This window comes from Neolamprologus multifasciatus, chromosome 11 (genome assembly GCF_963576455.1).
Source record: "Neolamprologus multifasciatus chromosome 11, fNeoMul1.2, whole genome shotgun sequence".
In the NCBI taxonomy this organism is placed as follows: Eukaryota; Metazoa; Chordata; class Actinopteri; order Cichliformes; family Cichlidae; genus Neolamprologus; species Neolamprologus multifasciatus.
The window spans coordinates 14,975,500-14,996,735 of NC_140449.1; the positions used below are offsets into that span (position 1 = coordinate 14,975,500).

A 21,236-nucleotide genomic window follows, 5' to 3' on the forward strand; every position below is an offset into this window, starting at 1 on the left:
GCTGCTTACACACATATAGCTGACACAAAGCAAAACTGGCACTAATTCTCAAATGCAATGCAGTTTTTTGTTAGTTTGTTCTTTTATCATCATTAAACTAAGGCAACACAGTTTCTAAAGAGGCCCTTTTGAACCACCTTAATACAAGAAGGAGGAGCACAAACATATCTTATGTCCTGACAGTTGCCTCAGCGGCCTGTAACACAACACGCTTAGACAGCATTTAGAATAAATGCTCACAGATGAAAAGGTACCACTTCTCTGGAGAATGTTCTGGGAAGCATGACTGAATACTTGATGTAAGTTGAGACAGATGTAGACACAACAACAACATAAAAAGAGAAAAAAGCAGCTACTAATCAGAAAGTGAGGCCTGTGAAACAAAGTGTATAAATCATATAATGAATTCTAAATTTCTCTGTCACTCTACAGAGGATATAGTGACTGCTTTCCCATGAATCCCAAATTCCCTGCAGTGCTGGAGCACTCTGATGAATAAAGTTATATTTCAAAGCATTTATTTTTTGGTGACAGGATTTGCATTAAGGACTCAAACAGCCCCTGAAAGTGAACAGAACAAGTGAGCTGTCCAGATCAGCTTAAACAGCGATGTTATTCCTCGGTTTCAAGGCGTCCTGTTGGCTGTCAGATCTATCTGAGGTAAACAGTGTTGCGAACCAAGACAAAATTTGTGTTTTACGTTTCGTCTCCACGGGCCGATTTGTGAATTTGCTTCCATGTTTAACAAAATTCGATCCCTTAGCCTGAGGATCTGTGATTGGAGCCAGACACTGTGTATTGGTTGGCTAATTGTAGGTGACGGTGTTTCCTGTTGTCGGAAAGGACACGCTGGCTCGATCGCAGCGCGGGGTCATTGCGGTCATGCCTAATAAGAAGCAGAATTAGATTCCTCACATGTAGGAAACTGAGCACACAAAGAAGTCACACAACGGAGAGGGGAGGAGGAGGATGCTGGGAAGGTTAAACTAAAACAGGTCAGTAGAAATACTGGCATGAAGAGAAGAAGAAAAGCAAGGCATCGATCCCTTTATTGTTTCAGCTGAGGAACGTCTGCAGCCAGGAAGCTTCAGACAAAAGCTCTGTGGTGGGGCTATCTACAATTATGGCACTATATCATAGGAGGTGAAGTGTATGTGTGGTTACTCATGTTAGGGAAGATGAATACAGTGTAGCAACCCATCCTGTGTCAGGTTTATGTCGCTTTGGTCACTGCGGGTCTTATCACTGCACTTGCAGGCAGTCAGTTGACGCCTGTTCTCACTCCATCGCGGTTAGAGATGTACCGGTGTCCAGCAGAGTCGTTTCAAAATATATATGAGGAGAGCTGCTGAACTTTAGACATGGTTCAGCCAAAATTACAAAAGGCAGTTCCAAAGAAAAGGTACAGCATTATGCCTCACAAGGCCAAATATTATCTTTTGCCATCACCCTTTTTTTTTATTCAGCTAGGGTCAGCACAATCTGCTTCTTTTGGAAGTCAAATGCTGTTAGCATTTGAGAGCACTCTACAGTCATTTTCAGAGTTACGGTTCTTGTTCCACATCTGCTTGAATTAGCCAGCAGATGCCCGTCCACTGCAACCCTCTTCATACGCATAATAATGCACTGATTTATGAAGCAGCAACTCATAACATCAGAATAAATGTGAACCCCAGAAACTGATATATAACGCTTGTTTAGCACTTGGCATGTCCAGCCTGAAAAGGACAAGTGTTTGGCTGTATCGAAGCTCTTTTTTTTCTCTTCATGTTGTGTCATCTATAATCTTTCTCTCTCTCTCGCACTCCCCCCACCCCCCTTTTTTCTTTCCTCTCCAGATTTTTCTCTGGAGTTGTCAACATTTGACAGCATTTCTCGGACCAGCACGGCTGGATCCCAGAACAACAGGCAACAGTCACACGAGGGCCTCAGCGTGAACAGGACCGGCCCATGACCCGGACCGAGACTGTAACTCCGATACAATGACCTCATGAAGCACTGGGGAGAAGGCCTGTTCTTTGGCTAAACAACCCACTTAAAGCACTGAGTGAAAAATGAAATAAAACATAGTCTGAACATAGTTTTTAATACATTTAAACTGAAAAAATAAGACAGAATTTAAATAATGTTCAAAATGTGTGCAAATTTATATAATTACAGATCCGCTCAAAGGCCTGTCATCCTGTTTATGGGAATTAAAGAAATAGATAGGGAATATATTCAAGTAGGATGCAAAAAAATCCCCTCAAAAGTTCTCAAATTTATCTGCCAAGTATGGAGTTGTACTCAGGAGGCAGTTAGTAGCTCGGGATATAGACTGGAGGTGGGGGGAAATAACAAGTCTGGCTCTGTCAAAAAGTTTAAAAAAAATGTATCCAAAAGCACCTGTAGAGAGATAAAGTAGAACCATAAAACTGAAGACGTTCAACATGGAGTGAAGGGAGTAGAAGGTCTACAGGAGAGATGGTCTTGATTTACACAGCTCCTTTTATCTAAAGGAGATACACACACACACAAATACATATTACTGGCCACAATAGGGGGAAAACTTGGGATTTAGTGTATCTTTAACAAACTGGTCTATGACCTGAGTTGTGTTATTAATTCTTCATTGGCTAGTGCCAGTTTATCACAGAACAGAGACAGTAAACCCCACACTTCATTTATTCAAAACGACTGAACACGTTTCTGCAAAAAGTAATTTGCAGAGGCTGTGCTGGTGGAGGATAGCCCACATATAGCATGCCAAGTCTACATCCAAAAATTAAAAAATCTTAGCTGTGTCCTTCCCCTAGCACCCCTAGCAGATATCTGTTAACACCACTTGTCTCAGAGCCATTCACTCATCTCCAGTGAGCGTCACTGTTCATTCACTGAGCCCGTGTACACTTAAAGTGTAATCTAGTTTCCTGGAAGTTGTCCAAGTGGTCCTACCCTGTGGTCAGCTATTTCCACACTCATTCATGATCTGGAAGCATCTGTCATTTAAGTTGAATACTTGGGGGCTATACTTACCTGTGCTGGGGCTGGTGTGCACAGCGCAGTAAGGATTGTGCTGGTACAGGTATGACGATGGGAAACCTGATAATTACTGTAATCTTCAGGTAAGTATAGCTGTGGCTCAGCGGTTTTGGATCTGAGTGTTGCTCCATCACTGTTGCACAGAGGCTTGTCCAGAGTAACAGGGGCTGCTTTGACGAGCTGCACTTTCACCAACAGGCTGCTGCAATACAGCGGTTATAAGCCGTTAACTGGTGTAATTTTAGCTTTAATGAGGGCTTGAGGAGAGAGGTATGTTGAAAATTGGTACTGTGTGCCAATAAAACATTAAAACCAAGCCCCTGGAAATCCTTATCTTTCAAAGTTTTCGTCATTGCTCCACTCGTAAGCGTTTCAGTTGTAATTCCTTGACTTTGCACATGCACAGAGGGAAGCAGTCCTTGCAGTTGAAAGTTTACATCTACAAACATGCCTGTCATTAGGATACAAGACGCATAACATTAAAATTAAGAGTATGTTGGTAAAATCACACAAAGACAGATGGAAGCAAAGCAAATGGCCGGCAAGATCTAATATTGACAAAGTAGAGAGTGTTGTTGTCTACAACGTGAACTGACAAATTGGATTTAAAGAGAGGGGAGGACCCTTGTTAACAGATCTGCAAGATTAAGAAGTTATCAGGTCAGAGACAATGAAGCCATCTACTTAAGCCCTTGTTTGACATAGTATGACTTTTCCAGACGCTGAGATAAACATGCGTTTTTAATGGGTTTTTTTGTCGTCCCAGTAGATCGGATCAGTGTTTCACGAGGCTGAGAGGCCAAAAATTTGTTCGACCCACAGAGGATCATGTAATCCTTCAGCTGCAGAAATGAAAAAAAGGAGAACCGTGAAAATCACCTAACTCTGTTTTATTAGGTTTTTTATACAAAGTTGGTGATAAATATCATGCTGTAGTGGTGAGTAGCTTTCACCACCTTCAACAAAGAGGCGAAAACACTTATGTTGCAGCATCAGAGGAAAATCACCCTAGGGTTCCCCTCCGATGACCCCTCCAAGCGGCCTGGTTAAACATCCTGTCTACAAATTAACGCAAGAGATGGTGTCCAAACCTAGCTGGGGATATGTTACAAGCTACCCTCCAGAGAGGTTTGGGTCATCCAGACAGGAAATGAAAGGGAAAATGGTTGTAAAATGGCTTCTGCTCATGACTCATCGAGAGACCTGGCACTCAGATCGGAGCAGGCTGGAGCTCATCCCTTAGCCTGTTCTGACCTGGACTGCTTCATTGTGCCATCGCTTTCAACCAGTCATAAGCTATCAGATGTTCATGTGTGAAATGAAAATGCTCTGTGTTTAATAAAGTTCAAATTGCAAGCTGGGTTTGTTTGTTTGACAACACGATAAGAACATATGGATGTTACATTTATAACAGTAATAATACTGTCAAACTGTGTTATTAATGCACAGCGTTTGACAGTCTTATTGCATTAAACTGTGTAAGGCTAGATATGATTCTCTGAAGATACCAGTAAATGTCATTGCAATTCTGCTCGAAGTGTTACAACTAATCAGATATTACAGTGATCCCAAGCTCGCCTCCTTAATCACAGAACATTGTGTCAGTAACTAACAGAAGCAGGAGAGAAATCCAAAATATCAGCAGCCAACAGCAGAAACTTTGGAAACTAGGGAGACTTTGTAACGGCACAGCAACCTGAAAAAGACAGAAGGAACAGAGACACGTAAAGAGGAACTAATAAAGTCAATCAGATAAGAGGGTAGGGAAAAGAACAAAGGAAGGAAGTCAAAATACTGAAAGGCACATGAGGATCTTCAAAATAAAACAAGAAGTAGATTGAAAGAGGGAGTAAGAATAAACTTCAATTCAATTCTGTTTAATCTATAGCACCAAATCACAACAACAGTCACCTCAAGACGCTTTATATAATAAGGTATAGACCCTACAATAATTTAAAAGAAAACCCCAACAATCAAACAACCTCCACGAAGAAGGGAAAGACAAACTCTCTTTTAACAGGAAGAAACTTCCGGCAGAACCCAGCTAAGTAAGGGGAAGCCATCTGCCGAGACCTGCTGGGACTGAGGGCAGGGAGCAGGACAAAAGACACACACACAAGACAAAATGAGACCAAATAACTTGTTATAACTGCACCAAGGCCCAGTAAAATAAATGAGGAATATTTTGAACACGGTGAATCATGCAAATCTATGAAAGGGGACTCCAAGAATTTAAATGTAGCACTGGTACATCCATTTCTTCATTTTCCAGTTTTTGGTGATTCCCAGACTTTTTTTTAATAGGATTAAAAGTCTAATATTTTTGCATTTATTTAATTTAGTACATTCATACAGTTTTTGTGTTAATAATTACTAAAAGTTAGCAAATATGCCAAACTAAGGCCCTATTTAGAATTGCATTTTAATGCTTACATTGGTTGTTGTATACAGGATACTGTACGGAGCTTGAACTGAAAGATGAAACAGGTGTTCATGAAGATGTCCAAGAAAGTCCACTCACACATAATTGAATTAAAAGTCAAATTCAATTATGATTCCATTGGAGTTTGGTTTTATGTGTTTTGGACATGAAATAGGTGAATAAATCGAACCGTAGGAGACGGAGTCTGTTAATTTCTGGACCAGTGATGCTGTTTTGGTGCTTTTTGCTGGCAAATCTGTCAGCTCAGGGCTCAGTCGGCATTTTCTTTTTCTTTTTTTTTTCAGGAAAATCTCCAGCTGGCCCTGTGTGTGGAATTACACCCAAGGATCCAAGCAAGGCAGGCTCACAGAAAAGAAAACAGCTGTCAGACAATGAATTACTGTACTTTCCTGGGGAATGGATGAGGAAGCTTGACTGTGTCAAAAACACCCATACGCTCCTGCTTGTCATACAGTTTGCATATGTTCATACTTGTTTATACCCAGAATGTCATGAAAACATGGCAAAGGCGAGACTGCTTTTACTATCTGAACTAAACATGTATTTAGTATCTCATGCTACCTTTCATTCTAATTTAAACACAAGCTTAATAGATCGCCACACTTTCATGCAAACATGTTGACTGAAAGAGTAAGGTTGTGGAGCTGATGGGGGGGGAGGAATCTCAGATTTCCAAATATGCAGTTCTTTTTCTGGTGATGGCTCTAAAGCACTAACTTTGGCAGCAGGGTGACTTTGCAGTGCAAACAGAGCACATCCTCACACTGACCCTTGCGAACCAAGCAGGCAGCTCCGCAGAGCGAGCCTACAGCCTGCGGGCCTCAATGCTGCCTCAGTCTCACACACGACCGTGAGTGACCCAGACTCAAGGGAGAAAACTTCTTCTTTTTCTCCGTTTGTGCATGTCAAGGGTAATTAAACTAAACTACATATAAACTTATGCAAGTGTACCAAAGGTAATATTGTTGGTATTCGTTTATCCCATCTTTAGTAGGTTGCTGTCAAATTTCCAAAGCTTTGTTTTTAGCATCAAGGAAATAAAATATGTTAATCCTCTCCATTTTAATACACACGCATGATACACTTCGTCTGAGGCAAGTCAGTAATAGTAAGAATGACTCTGATCCAGTAAAGCCATGATAGTGAGTTAACATATACTAACATTAGAACACCAAAAAATATAGCCAACATTTGTTTATGCCTCTAATTTTTGGATGCTAGTTGTAGGCAAATGAGCGTTCTCTGGATACCAAAAAATAACCAAACTTTTAAAAGTTTTACACAGTATGACCTGAAATGAGGGACTGAGCCTATATACTCATGAGTAAAGCGTTTTTTGAGGTCAGGTCCAAGGATGGCAAGGTGGTTCAGTGATTAGCAAAATTCAGGAAATTCACCTCATAGTGCAATTATTTATTTTATTTAATTAGGGATCTTGTTAAATCCTTTGCCACACTCACTGCAAAATTTTATCAGAAGCCTTGAGCTTTTAGGATCCTGGCATGAAGACAACACACACTTAAACAGCAAAGAAAAAAGCAGACAATGAAGAGGTTTAAATAGCACAGGGTCCACCTGTGTTGAACTAAGAAGGTTCTAATTATTGGAATCTTATCTGGAACTTCTGATTCTGATTCAAGAAATGGAAATGCCTTTAAAATGTCAGTTTTATGTGTTTTCTCTTTGAGTATGCCGCCTTTGCAAAGTTTCCTAGATCAGTTGTTAATTGTCCAAATATTCTGAAAACATCAGTGTCCATGGGTTTGACTAATTTTTTAAACTGCAGTATTTCATAAGGAATCAGAAGAAATGTCTTCCTGCTGCTTACACAAACCTCCACGTAGTCTGTAATGTTTCTAAGTGTTTGTCTGAGCCTGTGCGTGACAATTGCATTCAGCGGTAATAATCAGATCAGTCAACCTCATCTTGTCGCACTGTGCAGCTTTCAAAAGAAAATCAACAGTCTCTCTCTTGCCAAGGAGTTCTCAGCATTTCCCCTTCCCCCACAACACTCTCTCCCACCAATTGGATTAAATTGCAAAGTAATGAAATTTCTTTTTAAGGAAATGATAGACGTTTACAAGAATGATCTCGCTGGGGAGAAACACGGATGCCGTATCTCGGTTTGGTTTTACGCAAGGGTGGAGAGTCTGCACTGTTTCAAACGAGACGCATCAAGTCCTTTCACAGTGCTGTTGTATGAAATTACCTGGCTTTTATATCAGCTCTACCATCTGGGTCCTGTTACCTCAGCAACTGATGAGCCAGCCTAAAATGGTTTCATTTGTCTCTGAGAGAAGAATATTGTGGTTTACCCAGGAAAGGTTATGTTTGTAATATGTTGTGGGCTTAAATGCTCTCCAAATTGCCCAGACCCCAGTCAGTGGTATTTTTTTCTCCTGTCGTAAATATAAAGCTATTTTGAGACCTACAGAAATGATGATAACATTTTTTTTTATTTCAGACAGGAAACTGGTGGTACTGGTGAAAAACCCTACAATATTTTTTCAAATTATTCAAAGAACATCATATATTATATTTGGGAATTTTCAGCCAAGTATATAAATATACACTTTTTAAGCTGCTATTAGCGGTCTTAAGAATGCAATTTCATATGACGCAGCTGGTAAACTCAAAGCAGTGGCGGGCTGCATCAGAGCCAAAGATCTGATCTGTTTCAAGCGAAAGACGGTTACAAAGGAGGGTCAAAGAGCCACACAGCAATGTGCAATATGGTACACGACAGCTAAGTGTCCACAGGAACCATGAAAGAAGGATGCCAGAAAATGGGAAAAAAATGTCTTAAAATAATTATTGAAAATCACGACTTTGCTATCTCATGCCAGAGCATGACAGCAAAAAGCCACTTCAGTTCAGGCAGCAGGCTTTGAATCCAGGTTTAAGCCATGCCTCCTTCCTGGCTCTGTGGATGGGAGTGCTTTGGTGAAATTGAGACGTCAGTGAGTGCTTGATGGATTGCCACAATGCTTTGTAGCCACACTTACTTCTCCACTTGCACCATCATAAGTGCTGAAATATCTTGGCAATAGTTGGAAGACAGATTGAAAGGTCCTTGGTGACCCAGTCATCTCTTGACTCTTCACCTAGTTTGGTTGGCTTATGAGCAAATCAGTTTAATCCTTACAGGAAGTTGTTACCGTGCAAACAGACAGAGCATGACCAATAAATAGCCTTTTGCCATGACCATGTTAGACCCCTTGAGCCTTTTGTTGACCTTGGACACGATTTGAGACTGCTTTCATGTAATGAAAAACATCCACAGCTCTCATTTTCTGTAAAAAGCAAAAGTCATTTGGCTGCTTACCAGGCATCTTCTTAAACTGCAATCACAATGTGAGATCTCTCTATGGGGTTCTATCTGTTATCAGACTGGCACGTGAGACTGAAAATATGATAATCTTATGAGGTTTCGCACTCTTTATCACACTTAGATCTGATAAAGCTATCCGTTTGTGTTCAAACATGCACACCAATGCACACCAGTCCATGCATAAACATTTTACATTGTGCTAATATGGGTTGTGTGTCTTTTTCTGCTCTGACTCACACATTCAACAAATGAATTATCACAAGCAGTTGAATCTCAGCAAAATCTAAATTATTCATATAGTGTGACGATTTCTGCTTCTGTTTGAGCAAACACTGAGTATAACTATTGGAATGAACTGAACTGAAACAGGAAATTACTAATCAAAAGTACAAGTTCAAGTATTAAGCCACCAACATTTCTTTATATTATTCTTCCAAGGAGTCAGACTTTCTGGTAATAATCTTTTAAAGTTGATGAACAGTTCTCCATTGGCTGCTTTTTCCTTCATCCAGTCCAGTCCATCCATCAGTCCAGTCTTTGTATTTGTTTTTGGGGTTTTTTCTTTTCTTTTTTCACTAAACACTGAGATATGAATCATTCAAGTAAAAAGAACTAACTAAAAAAAACTATCTACAGCAGATAAATGGTATCAAAAAGTCTTATGCTTAAGAAATAGGAAAAAATCCAGGGAAGACTTAAGCATCTGGCCCTTTAGTTGATCCATCTCCAGTTTGGCAAAAGAATACATGAATAGAAAAACTCATACTGGAGCACTATCAGTCATGGATTGGCCTCCCAGAGCCCGGACTTCAACATTACTGAAGCAGTGTTTTGATCATCCTGACAGAGAATGGAACCAAAGGCAGCCAATAACCAAAGAAGAGTCTGGAGAACTATTCCCGAAGACTCCTGCACAGTAAAGGTGGTCAAATATTCACATTAATTTTTTTTAATGTGTTTTTGCCTTATATTTGCCATGCATGTTTGTACATACCAATACATAGCTGCACCTATTTCCCATTTTTCTTGCAAAAATATGTAGGAAAGAAGGATGGCTTGAGACTTGAGCACAGTGCTGTGCAGATTAATGTTATATTAGCTTAAATTGTGTCGTTATCACCTTATCAAATAAAACTTTATATTATTTACCATCACTCTTTCTTTCAGAAAATGCTTAAAATATTGATTGCAAGTTCAGTAAAATGATTGAATCTCATTACCTGTTTAGGTGTGTTGGTATGAAACTGCTTTTGAAACATGCACAAAATTATATTTACCCAGCACAGTTTAATAAGATAGGAAAACTATTCTCTCTCTCCCTCTTTGTGCGTAAGAAGGCTCGTCTGTCCTGAGACTTATGTAAGATAAACCTGCCGACCTCAGTGACCCTAATCTCTGAGACGAGAGGATCACCTTCCCACTCTGCGCTAGCTCACCTTCACTCTGTCTACACACACACACAGTTCTCCATTATGATCCACTTCTCTTTGCATCTCTTCCCCCCCCCCCCCCCCCAACCTTTTTCCTTTTTCCAGCATATTCTTACTCTGTCACCCTTATCCTGACCTATAACCTCACCTCAGCGCAATTTAGTAGTTTGAGCTTCGTAATTCCTGCCCCGCTGATGCTTTCAGCTGAGGTGTACGTTTACAGAAGTTTTCAAATATGAGCTTGAAAAGCTATCATCTCTTCATTGCTCTGACTGACAGCTGCTGTTGACCTCTTTGTCTGCAGATCTGTTTCTGTGTCTGGTTTCTTTTCTGTTTCCCTTAAGTGTTTGCTGAAAAGTAAATTGTAACACTGCAGCCGAGTTGCCCTGCAGTAACTTTTGTCTGACACACATCTTGGTGCAAAACTACTAATATGCGATATCTCTTTCTTCCTTTCTAGGCCATTATCGCTAATACCTTAGCCAACCTTCCAGTCTGTGTACGACACCATCTAATGTGCTTAGAGCAGGGAAAACGAGGCGATGCCATTTCAGTTCCCAGGAATTTTGAGCTTCATCTTGTTACTGCTCATGGAAAATCACATCGAAACAATAAACAGAGACAGGGCAAATCAATTGATTGAGTTATGCATTGTATGATAAATCTTAATTAACTTTAACTGTGTAGTCTCTATAAAACATACTCTCTGATGTAAAAGGGGACTACACAGCCTTACTGTTTTACCTAGAATACAATGTTAATTAAATTCAAATTAAAAAATTCCAGTGAAATAAGTGATAATAAAAAAAAAGCCTCAATGAATGGAGACATAAATTAGTCAGTAATCTATGTGCTGTCGAAACAAATGGATCTGGGTCCAAAACACTTTCTACTCGTAGGCATACACTTAGTAAGGTAAGGTAATTTAAAATGGATACAGAAGTGTGACAAAATTATAATTGATGGCAATAAAGCAGACATGTCAGCATCATTGGGTTTGAAAGCAAGAATGCAGCTCAGAAATACTTCATTTAATTGATGTGAGATTAAATGAAAAAATTTCCCTCCAGCTGACTTCAAATTGTATCTCCAATCTTTATGTATCTATTAATGTGGCTTTTTTTCCACTTCATTTCCAACTTAATTTATTTTGCTGGGACATTGATTTGTATTCATCTGTATTACATGCATTCATATTGTTTCAGTATCAACACACAAGTCAGTGATAAGTTACTCTCTCTATCATTGCTCTCTACTTGCCAGTGGACTCAATGATAAAAGACTTATGGGTCAAATAGAAGTGTTTCATAGTTTAAATAATCATCTTTTAACGTAGAGTCTAAATTCACGGTTGCAGATAGGATCTCCCAGGGCTACACACAGAGAGACACACCATGACAGTTTGCCCTCACATTCACACTCATGGGCAATTTAGAATCACCAATTAACCTAACCCCACTAATTTTATGTCTTTAGACTGTGGGAGAAAGCTGGAATACCTGGAAGAACCCACACAGACACCGAGATAACATGGAAAACCAACATAAAAAAGAACTAGCTGGATGATGGATTCAATCCAAGGATCTTCTTGCTGTGCGGCAACAGTGCTAACCACCTTTTCAGCCTTTAAACCTAACTTCTTTGAGTGTCACAAAGTTGATTCGCCAACTAGCTAGGTTAATGCTAAGTCTTTGCGTCTGATGCTGGAAAGGCTGCACAGAGTGGATTTCAAATCAGAATATGTGAGGTCGATACTACAAATGCACATTCTTGTGTAAAATAGTCATTTAACCTTTTGCTGATGAAAACCCATTAATGAGTGCATGTTTAAATTTAACCTTTTTCCTATTATGTTTTGCACATTCCACAGAGTGACAGAAATTTGCCACAGGGTGAAGCAGGAGACAGATATGCATCACTTAAAGCATGGAACAAGGCCCATATGAAGGTAATGATAGCCAGTAATTTAGTTTGACATGATTATTATAAGGGTGACTTGGGAAAGTTTCCTACAGTGATGGGGAAAGTGATGTGTAAAGCAGTTCTTTTCAGTGTCCTGAATATCTTGACTCTTTATACTGGTCACTGAATCTTTCAGAGCGCTGACTGTACTGTCCCAGTCACTGAACTCAATCATGGGTGAATGGTGTATTTTACTCGTGATACCTTTGATCACTTTGACTAACATTTCAAACCTTATAAATCTTTATTTTTTCAAAGTCTCTTGATTGAGTAAAGGAAATCGTGGAGGGTTTTTTCCAGCCCATTTTAAACTGGATGAGGTTGTATATCATGAAGGGCTACGGAAACGGGGTCACATCACGAGACAGTCTGGTATGATGGCCGAAACCTTGCTGTAAATACAAATTCTACACATTAGCACAGCCTGAGCACACTGAGTGGGACGTGCTGATGTAAAGCATTGCCAAAGTCAGGTCGGCCTGCAGCTGACCTTCACTCTTATCTCACTTATGGCTGCTAACATGACTGATGGATGTTTCCTTATTGTTTGTACAGACTGACCCGTGTGGAATCTGTTTACAAGACTTGTGTGTATGTGTGTGTGTATGTTAGGGGGGGTCTGGGCTTTCATGCTGTCTGCTCAGTAGTATCCCGCACTACTGGAAAAAAAAACACACACACGATACTGAAATGTTCCTATAACTGGGATTTTAGAGAAATTGAAACAGCATATTAGTCTGGCCACAGTTGTAGCTCCTCACCAGTGGACTGGAGTCGGGACCAAACTAGGTTTGGTAATGCTGTGGTCCAAACAGTTCCCACTTATTCCATAAAAACCTTCATCTGGAAAAAATTCTTCACAGAAACAGGGAAGGAAAAAAGGAGAAAAATCACATGAAGCCAGCCACTCTCCAATCTTTGCGGTGGAAAAGCCATTAAAGAACAGATGAGTACAGACTACCAGAAGGGACGAAGAACTACAAGATGAATGACAAGTGTCTTAGACGTTATTTAAAGGTAAACAGATAATTATAACGACACTGGATCCACTGTGTGGATTCCCTCTGTTTCATCTATCTCCCTCTGCCAGCTACCTACCGTGGTAGGAGTCTTTCAGAACTCTTTCTTTAAACTCTAAATCAAAGCTTCCCTTAAATTAAGAGGGCTACTTCTCTTCATGCTGCATCTCAAATTAGGGACCTGAGATTTAGGTCCTTTGGCGCCATTACATCAATCTGACTTCTTTAGAGCCAACCACAAATGAGATGGGTTCTTAAGAGAGGATTAAGTAGAGTGATGCTTGAAATTAAGACTTAGACTAACAGCACCAGAAGGCAGGCGTTGACAATAAGCAAATAAATATTCCTGCTGGTTGCTGGTTGAAGGACAACATGATAAAGGTGATGTTACACGACTTTGACATTTGATACTTGCCAAGGAGCAGCCCTGATGAGTACTGTATTAGATACTGTATCAAAGATGTGTGGTGCACACTGGCCCCTAAATCAATAAAGGCACAAATATTAGTAAACAAAACACTACCAACCAGCCAAAAATGTTAAAAAGGTAACTCATGTAGCCAGCACTTATAGAATAGAGAAACATTAAACTGCATCTAGGCTTGTGTTTCTAGCAATCTGATTATGACATCTCTCCTTTTAGTTTTGTTTGGGTTTCCACTAAATTCTAAGAAATAAGAGGAAACTGTGCCAAAAAAAGGAAAGTTCCTTGAATGGCCACTTCTACTCTCCAGAAACAAGTCGATCTCCATAGATCCCATCCCTAAACACTGAAGTGTCATAATGAAACTAGCTTAGGTCTCTTGGACCTCTGAACTGCGCTATAGCTGTTATCTGACAAATAATATGGTTTGCCGTGCAGTTAATTGACACTATTAGCTTGTACAAAAACTATGTATGTATATCTATGTCACACACCTTTATCGTAGCTATACGGTCTATGGGTGTACCTTGCTAAGAATGTTTGCTAACACCGATAAATGACCAGTCTGCCATCTTGTTCAAATATGTCTAGTTCTGGCTGCAAAACAAAAACAACAAAATGCTAAAAGGCAAAATGCTTGAGGTTTCAAAATGCTAATTCACATGTAGAGAGGTTGATGGTTGCTATATGCAGTTTATTTTTAACCTGTAGTTACTAAATGGCATATTCTCTTTTGCTAAACGGAACCTTTAGCCTTTGATGCTAAGCAGAGGCGCACAAAGTGTGCTGGTTAAAGGAAATTAAAAAGTTCTGTTAGCAGGAATTGTCATGCAGCGGCTGTGTGAAGGCAAGAGAGGACCCAAATGCACGGCTCTAGACACACGGGAATGAACTCAAAGGCAGGTCTTTATTAACAGGAACATAAGAAATCATACAAAACTATACTGGGAGAAACTAAAGCTGAGGCGCTGGGAAGACACGGGAACTGCACACAACCTAGAGGGACGACGCAACACAGAACAAAGGGACACTCTGACATAAATACACAGAAGGTAATGAGGGAAGTGGGAACACACGGGGAACACAGCTGAGGACAATTACTCATGACTGTGCGGGGAGGACACGAAACTGAAAATACTGACACCAAGATGTGGACCTTAAACACAACAGTACACAGAGATGAGCACAGAGAGAGAGGCAGAGAGAGAGAGGCAGAGAACAAGGATGAATACAAGGGGATGAGGAGAACACAGAACACAAAGGATGGGAACACGGTACCAGAACAAACACCACAATAAAAGCATGGACACAGGGGGAATCCAAATACCAAACCAAACAATCCAATGAACATAAGGAACAAAATACAAAACCACAGGAAAACTGAGAACACTGGGTCAAAATGACCCAGGACCATGACAGGAATAAAGCAAAATAAAGTAGAAGTTACTTTAAAATCCCCCAAAATGGGCTGAAAGATAGATGGTGAAAACGTGTGATAACACTTTGTGTAATTATGACTATAAGTGACACCAGCATAGATATTTAATCCTCTGTTCATTTTATTTATATAAAATTTTTATATAAATCCCAACAGTTACCTCAAGATACATTTATTGTAAGGTAAAGACCCTACAATAAAGACATTTATACACCAGATGTGCAATGTTCATGCAATACATGCAAATATTTTGTGTATTAAAAATATTTTCAGACTCACCTACTCCTAATACAGCCTTTCATACCGACCACTTTATTTCATAGGACGATTTTGCAGCATTTATTTTTTAGGATCATTCTCAACTTTTGTTGGATCGAAATGAACAAATCTGACTAATCAGATAAAGTGCACATGCACTTCAAAATATGCACTAGTACTGAATTTACAATGATAAATCCAGTAGAACGCATAGGCATACACAGCAAATATTTCTCTTGTCTGTAGGTGCTCTGCTGCCCTGTCAATCATTCCTCTATTGCTCAGATTTAATCAGCTGCAAATGCGCTTAAGTTCAAGCTATAATGTCCTTATCTTATCGACTATATATAGGACCATGTGGCACAGTGAATCTCTTACTAATTATGTGTTTACATCTCTATATCCTTCTGTATCTAGGACAGTCTGTCATGTGACCTGTGTGACAATCAGCTCTGTTGTGGCAAGTTTTCTTTCAGCCTGACAGCCATGAAACATTTGGACTCTGGTCACAGCGGGCCTCAGCGCTGATCGTCACTGCATTTCTGTCGGCGTATGGAGGGGCTGGAGGGGTGGGGGGTTTTTGTTAACAGAGAGAATTCGATGAGCAGGCAAAGATATTCATTCTGCAAAAGCGCTAAAGTCTGTTTTTATTGGGTGGACGCAAATCCCTTCACATTCAACAGCTCTTTCTGGCAGCAACGAGCCAGTTCTGGATGGGTTTCTGGCTGGGCCTGTTGGGCCCAGCAGGCCGTGACAGGGATTTGACTTTCCCAGCAAGTAAGCGGGGAGCCTATGTGAAAACCACTGAATGGCTCACACCAGTTAAGAAAGAAAGAAAAAAAGAGACATTACGACTCTAAAAAAAGAAATCTGAGGTTAATCGATAAATGAGTAATTTCTTGCGTTTGGCAGGAGGTTTGTTTCTGGAGCAAACCAGTGCAGTAAACTTGATTTACAGTCAAACAGATGCATAACAGAAGACATAACAAATCTGGTTTTCAGATATTTTATTGAGGAAAACATCTTTAACCTTTTGACCCATTGGACAAATAACATAATATAGCAAAAAAAAAAAAAAAGAAACCAAAAAAAAGCTACTGAGAACATTTCCTCTGAAGCTCGATCACAGATTGAAAAGCACTGCAACACCTGCAGTGTCTGATACATTTATAAAAATAACAATCATAAAAAATATACATACATGACAAAGATCTTTTTCTTTTCTTTTGCGATTTGTAAAAGACTGCATGAAACTGAGCTTTGGACAACACATACAAGACGCTGCAGCAACCCACAATCTCTAACTGATAGGCACGATCACTAGCTGACAAGCAGACTGGAGCCACTAGCTAGTCCGCTGTTAGGACTTCACTGAGTATAAAATTACAATACATTGCCTGCACAATCCAAAGGATACCATCAGCATGGACAGCTATTTAGAAGAAACAACTGAGCAAAGAAGTTATGGGTCACCAGACTAGGGGATGAGAGCGAAATGCTTTTCCATTGAAAGAATTTCTCTTTTTGTTGCAGTACTGACACAATGCTAGTCGCAGATGTTTTCAGATTTTTTTTGTCTTAATGCAGCTGGGGGGGAAAAAAGCTACAGTATAGTTAGAAAGCATGTAATCATATATTTATACACAATTCTTCAAAACAGGTGAGGAATGAAACCTTAAAAAATCAAAAAAGAAAAACATTAATAACCATCAACCCTCACAACGGAAACATAAGGTGCAACTTAGTCTTCTGATGCTGAGGTGGAAACATGCATGCGGGATTCTTCGCTTTCCATTCTTTGTTTCAATGAGCAGATAATTAAAGCAGGCGCTGATAACAGGATGGTTTGGTTTCAAGCTGTCCGACAAGTTGTAACTGTAATCTGACCTTAACAAAGACAGTTTGTACAGTAAAACACAGTAGCCCCAGATAGATAAACCCCATCACCAGCTGCACCCATCTCTCCAGATCATCAGTAGGGTTTGTTCCCTACTGGCGTCTCACTCTCTTCTGTCTCTCTTTCTCTATCACCATCTGCTTCAATCAATGGCCTCATTAAACTTTAGGGGTATCAACAAAGGGGCAGGAGGGAGGAGACGCCTAAGTGTTTGGCACTACATTTCCTGAACAGAGTATCTGCATTCCCAGCTAAGTTCAAGCTCTTCAGCAGCAGCTGAGGAATTCCCTGCCAGGGTGCTACAGCAAACAGTTTCTCATCATCTGAGGTGTCTCTGCAAGCCTCCTCCAAAACTGAGGAACACATTCTACGATCGAGCTCTCTCTGCATCTATCATCTACTTATTGTCACCCCCACCCCTCCTTGTTTTTTTCTTTTTCTTCTCAGATGAGAAAAAGTGAAGCACCACTACACAAAATATACAGGAAACATTGTTTGTGACTCGATAAGTCGCTGATATTTAATCGGGCTCTGTCATGACATGCTGGTAATCTGGGACGTTTACTGAATATACACAAGAGGAAATGTGAACCTTGCAGGAACTTTTCGTTCGTACGTTTGGCTGCTACTTTACTGCAAAATCCACACAAACGGTGCTCTTTTTCACCCGAACACACGCGTGTACACAAACACTGACTGTGCAGGATTTCACATATACATTCACAAGCCTCTGGGGGTGCTACTGTCTATAAACAGCGTAGGGGGTCATGTGGCCTGCTCGTTCTTTTCTCTGCCTGCTGTGAGGCAATAGGCACTTTATAAACACATAAATGTTCACATATACAAACAGACATTACAATAGCTTCATATTTTGTTTCTATTTCTCCCTTAAAAGTCGGTGGGGTATTCGAGTTAGAAAAAAAAAAATCTTTGGTCTGTAAACAACAAGAATTATATCCAAATGTGAGGTGATGTTTGTTGTCCACTCTAGTTTAATAGGCTCTCACCTCGGTTCAGATGATGTAAAGGAGCACTGTGCACCTCTGATTTCACCTCAAAGTGCGTGTGAGTGTCTCGCTTAAAGACTCTGATGCAGCTGTTTGGGCTGCTGCTGCTGCTGCTGCAACATGCTGGCTAATGAGTTTCAATTAAAGATTGAATCAGTCTTCTGCACAGTGTCAGTGACACATCTGCAGCTGGCATTCAAGGCCTTAAAACTCAGATATTGCTCCCAAGCTATCCAAATGAGTCTTTTCCGAACCTGGTTGGCCTGGGCAGGATCAGGAGACTGTCGGTGTTTCGGTAAATGTGAGATAATCACATCTGAATTTTGCCAACTGTTCTGGATTTACCATTCATACTCAAAGTATGAACAAAAGCAGAAGCTTTGATGCAAAACACAGAACAAAAGGATGCCTTTTTTTCAGTCAGCTGTCAAGCACTGTGCAGGGTTAAGGGTACGACTGTGCCACTCGCTCCTGTTTAAAGACATCAGGATCCCTCCTTCTTCTCTTATTTAGGGATACTCAGTTACACGGCAGCCAGGTGGAGTAGGCAGGCTGCTGGCAAGCAAACACTGGCTGCACCTGCGCTATGTAGTAGTTACTGAAGTTGCCATCTGCCACATAAGGAGCAGGTTGGTAGTAACATGTAACATTAGCCACATTGGGGATGACATTCTGCTCAGCCAGGACACGTACAGCCAGCATGGCTATGAGCCCTAAGGTCTGCCGCCTCTCGTGTCCCATCAGACACACGGTGCTCTCGTTGACCACTCCGTGGAGGGTCATCAGGTAGTCGTACTTGCGGTCCTCCAGGCCCACAAAGTGGTTTTGAAGGTAGGACTCCAGCTTGCGCTGCTGCTCGCCAATATCAGGGAAGTCAATGAAGAAGCGCGAGCACATGTAGCGCTGCAGGGACTTCATCTCTGACTCTGACGCAGCCCGGAACCCCCTCACCAGCAGGTGACAGTACTTCAGGAGACCTCCTCCACGGATCTCCTCCGGGTTCCGCGTGCAGATTATCTTGTGACGTAGGTGGTCCAGAGCCTCACTGAAGTCACCATACACGCTCTCGCCCATGATGGTGGGGTGGAAGGTCTCAGCCATGGGGTTCTCTGAGCAATCATAGAACAGCAGCAGAGAGTCAAGCTTGATCTGAAATGAGTCCACGCTGAACTCGAACTGCCGCCGGAGAGAGTCCACAAACTTCAGCTCCACATTCTTCCCCCGGTTATTGGAGAGGGAGATGAGACTCCAGCGGTCTGAGTCATTGCACACCTTCACCATCTTTTGCACATAGGCTTCCTAAATGAGTGAGTGTACAGAGGGTGAAAAAGAGTGAGAGAAAAAGAAGCACAAACAAAGTGAATAGAACTGAAGCTGCAATTACTAATTCAGTAGAATTCTGCCTAACTTTGCATTGTACAGTAAGGATTTGAATTTAATGCCTATATTTATACAAGTAATTACTGTATGTTGTTGAGCTATTAATGCTACTGACCTCAATATTAAAGGCTATGGAATGTACTTATATGGCTGAGCTCGGGATCCCTTCCAAATTGGTTTAACTCGATCCTCTTAACTACAGCAAACAAATTTTTTAACTATCACTAAAGTGGTCTAGTTGCACATTAAGCTATGCGTAATGGTCGCTAATCCCTGTTGGCACAAATACAATTCAATCTTATCACATATATAAAACTAATCTAACAAATCTGAAGCAGAAATAAAAATCTGCCAGGGCGTGTGTAGCCTACCTTTAACGTTAAAGGGGTTATTTTCTCCTTATTCACACAGTCGGGTAAAAAATCCAGGAGACAGTCCAAAACTATGTCCTTCACAGTCTGAAAATCACTCTCGCCTTTCATATTTGCGCAAAATATGAGGTCAAGATCTTTATAGCCCAGTCCGCTGTCCTCGTGCAGAATGTGGCTGGCCGCAGAGCCGTTTAATCGAACGTCCCGGACATGGATCTGTTTTTCCTCCATCCGACTGCGCACCACTTTAACTATCTGCCGCGGCTGCATCTCCAGAGTGGGGAAGTTTCCCCGGCCGTGTATCGGGATGGTCTCCGTCAGGATGGCATCCAGCCGCTGCACTTGCTCCCAGCTGAGGACGCTGACGTTGCTGCTGTCTGTGTCGGACACACAGCTGGTAGTGGAGCTGCTATCGTCCTCTGACATGGTGTTGAAGTCCTCCGGAATTTCAATAAAACAAAATTCAATCGTTTTCTCAAAACAGTAGGGTCTTCCGCATGAGGAGTGCCAGTATTTGAAATAGTCCAAAGTGACTGTAAACAGAAAAAATAACAATAAAATAGATATATATATATTAAAGAGCAGCGGGGCTGGTGGCTGTGCGTTACAGTTTGCGCACTCTGGTTGGAGATCCAAGCGGAGAAGTGGCGCAGCAGTCGAGCTGGTGACTGAGCTAAGGGAGAATCTGAGCCCGCTAACAAAAGCGTGCGGAAGAGCGAGCCCTAACTTTCTCTTCTGTCTCTTCTACGCCTTTAAAACATTTGCCTCGGTGCTGCTGTCAATGCGTCCGAGCGCTGCGCATCACAGTCTTTGAAGGTCGCTGATGAACCAGGAGGGTGTTTGCTTTTCCGACTGTGACTCCATCGCCCAAAAGGCACGCCTATGACTTTATGAATTTGCATGAATAAGCTGCTGCTCAAGTCGCGCTTTTGGCACAGTCCTCCCACTGACGTTCAACCCCCTCGGAGGAATCTTGTGGATTTTTACGCACGGCTCCTACATATTTTTTAATATCTCCTCCTGCTGCCAAATAGTAATCCCGTTAATGCAGCTGTGTGCGCTCAGGAAATCCAGCTTCCTCTCCTCGAGTCTTTTTAGATCAACATATTCCCCCCCGTGCTTTTTTCTATAAGTTAACCGATACTTGCCCACTTGACACCCAGCATCCTTCTGCAAGACTCTGGTCTGTAGTCTGAAGCTGTCAAGCTGCACTTCACCCCGCCCCCCATCTGCTTCTTGCTGCTAACGCTGGTCA

At 41.2% G+C, this 21,236-nt stretch overlaps 1 protein-coding gene across 1 annotated transcript; it reads right to left on the reverse strand.

Annotated features, from left to right (window-relative positions):
* Nucleotides 1-16,908: 16,908 nt before the first annotated feature.
* Nucleotides 16,909-21,151, reverse strand: tent5aa (terminal nucleotidyltransferase 5Aa). Its single transcript, XM_085177571.1, has 2 exons — nucleotides 19,982-21,151; nucleotides 16,909-19,529 (listed from the first exon to the last, which is right to left on the reverse strand). Exons 1-2 carry the CDS (start codon nucleotides 20,405-20,407, stop codon nucleotides 18,750-18,752), a joined length of 1,206 nt encoding a protein of 401 aa, XP_085033697.1. The 5' UTR covers nucleotides 20,408-21,151; the 3' UTR covers nucleotides 16,909-18,749.
* Nucleotides 21,152-21,236: the final 85 nt, after the last annotated feature.

Bases quoted from the DNA above. Each gene is read 5' to 3' on its own strand.
- tent5aa (XM_085177571.1), bottom strand. From the start codon at position 20,407: ATGTCAGAGGACGATAGCAGCTCCACTACCAGCTGTGTGTCCGACACA. The intron at 19,530-19,981 runs GTAGGCTACACA...TCACTCATTTAG, and splicing joins TAACCCCTTTAACGTTAAAG to GAAGCCTATGTGCAAAAGAT.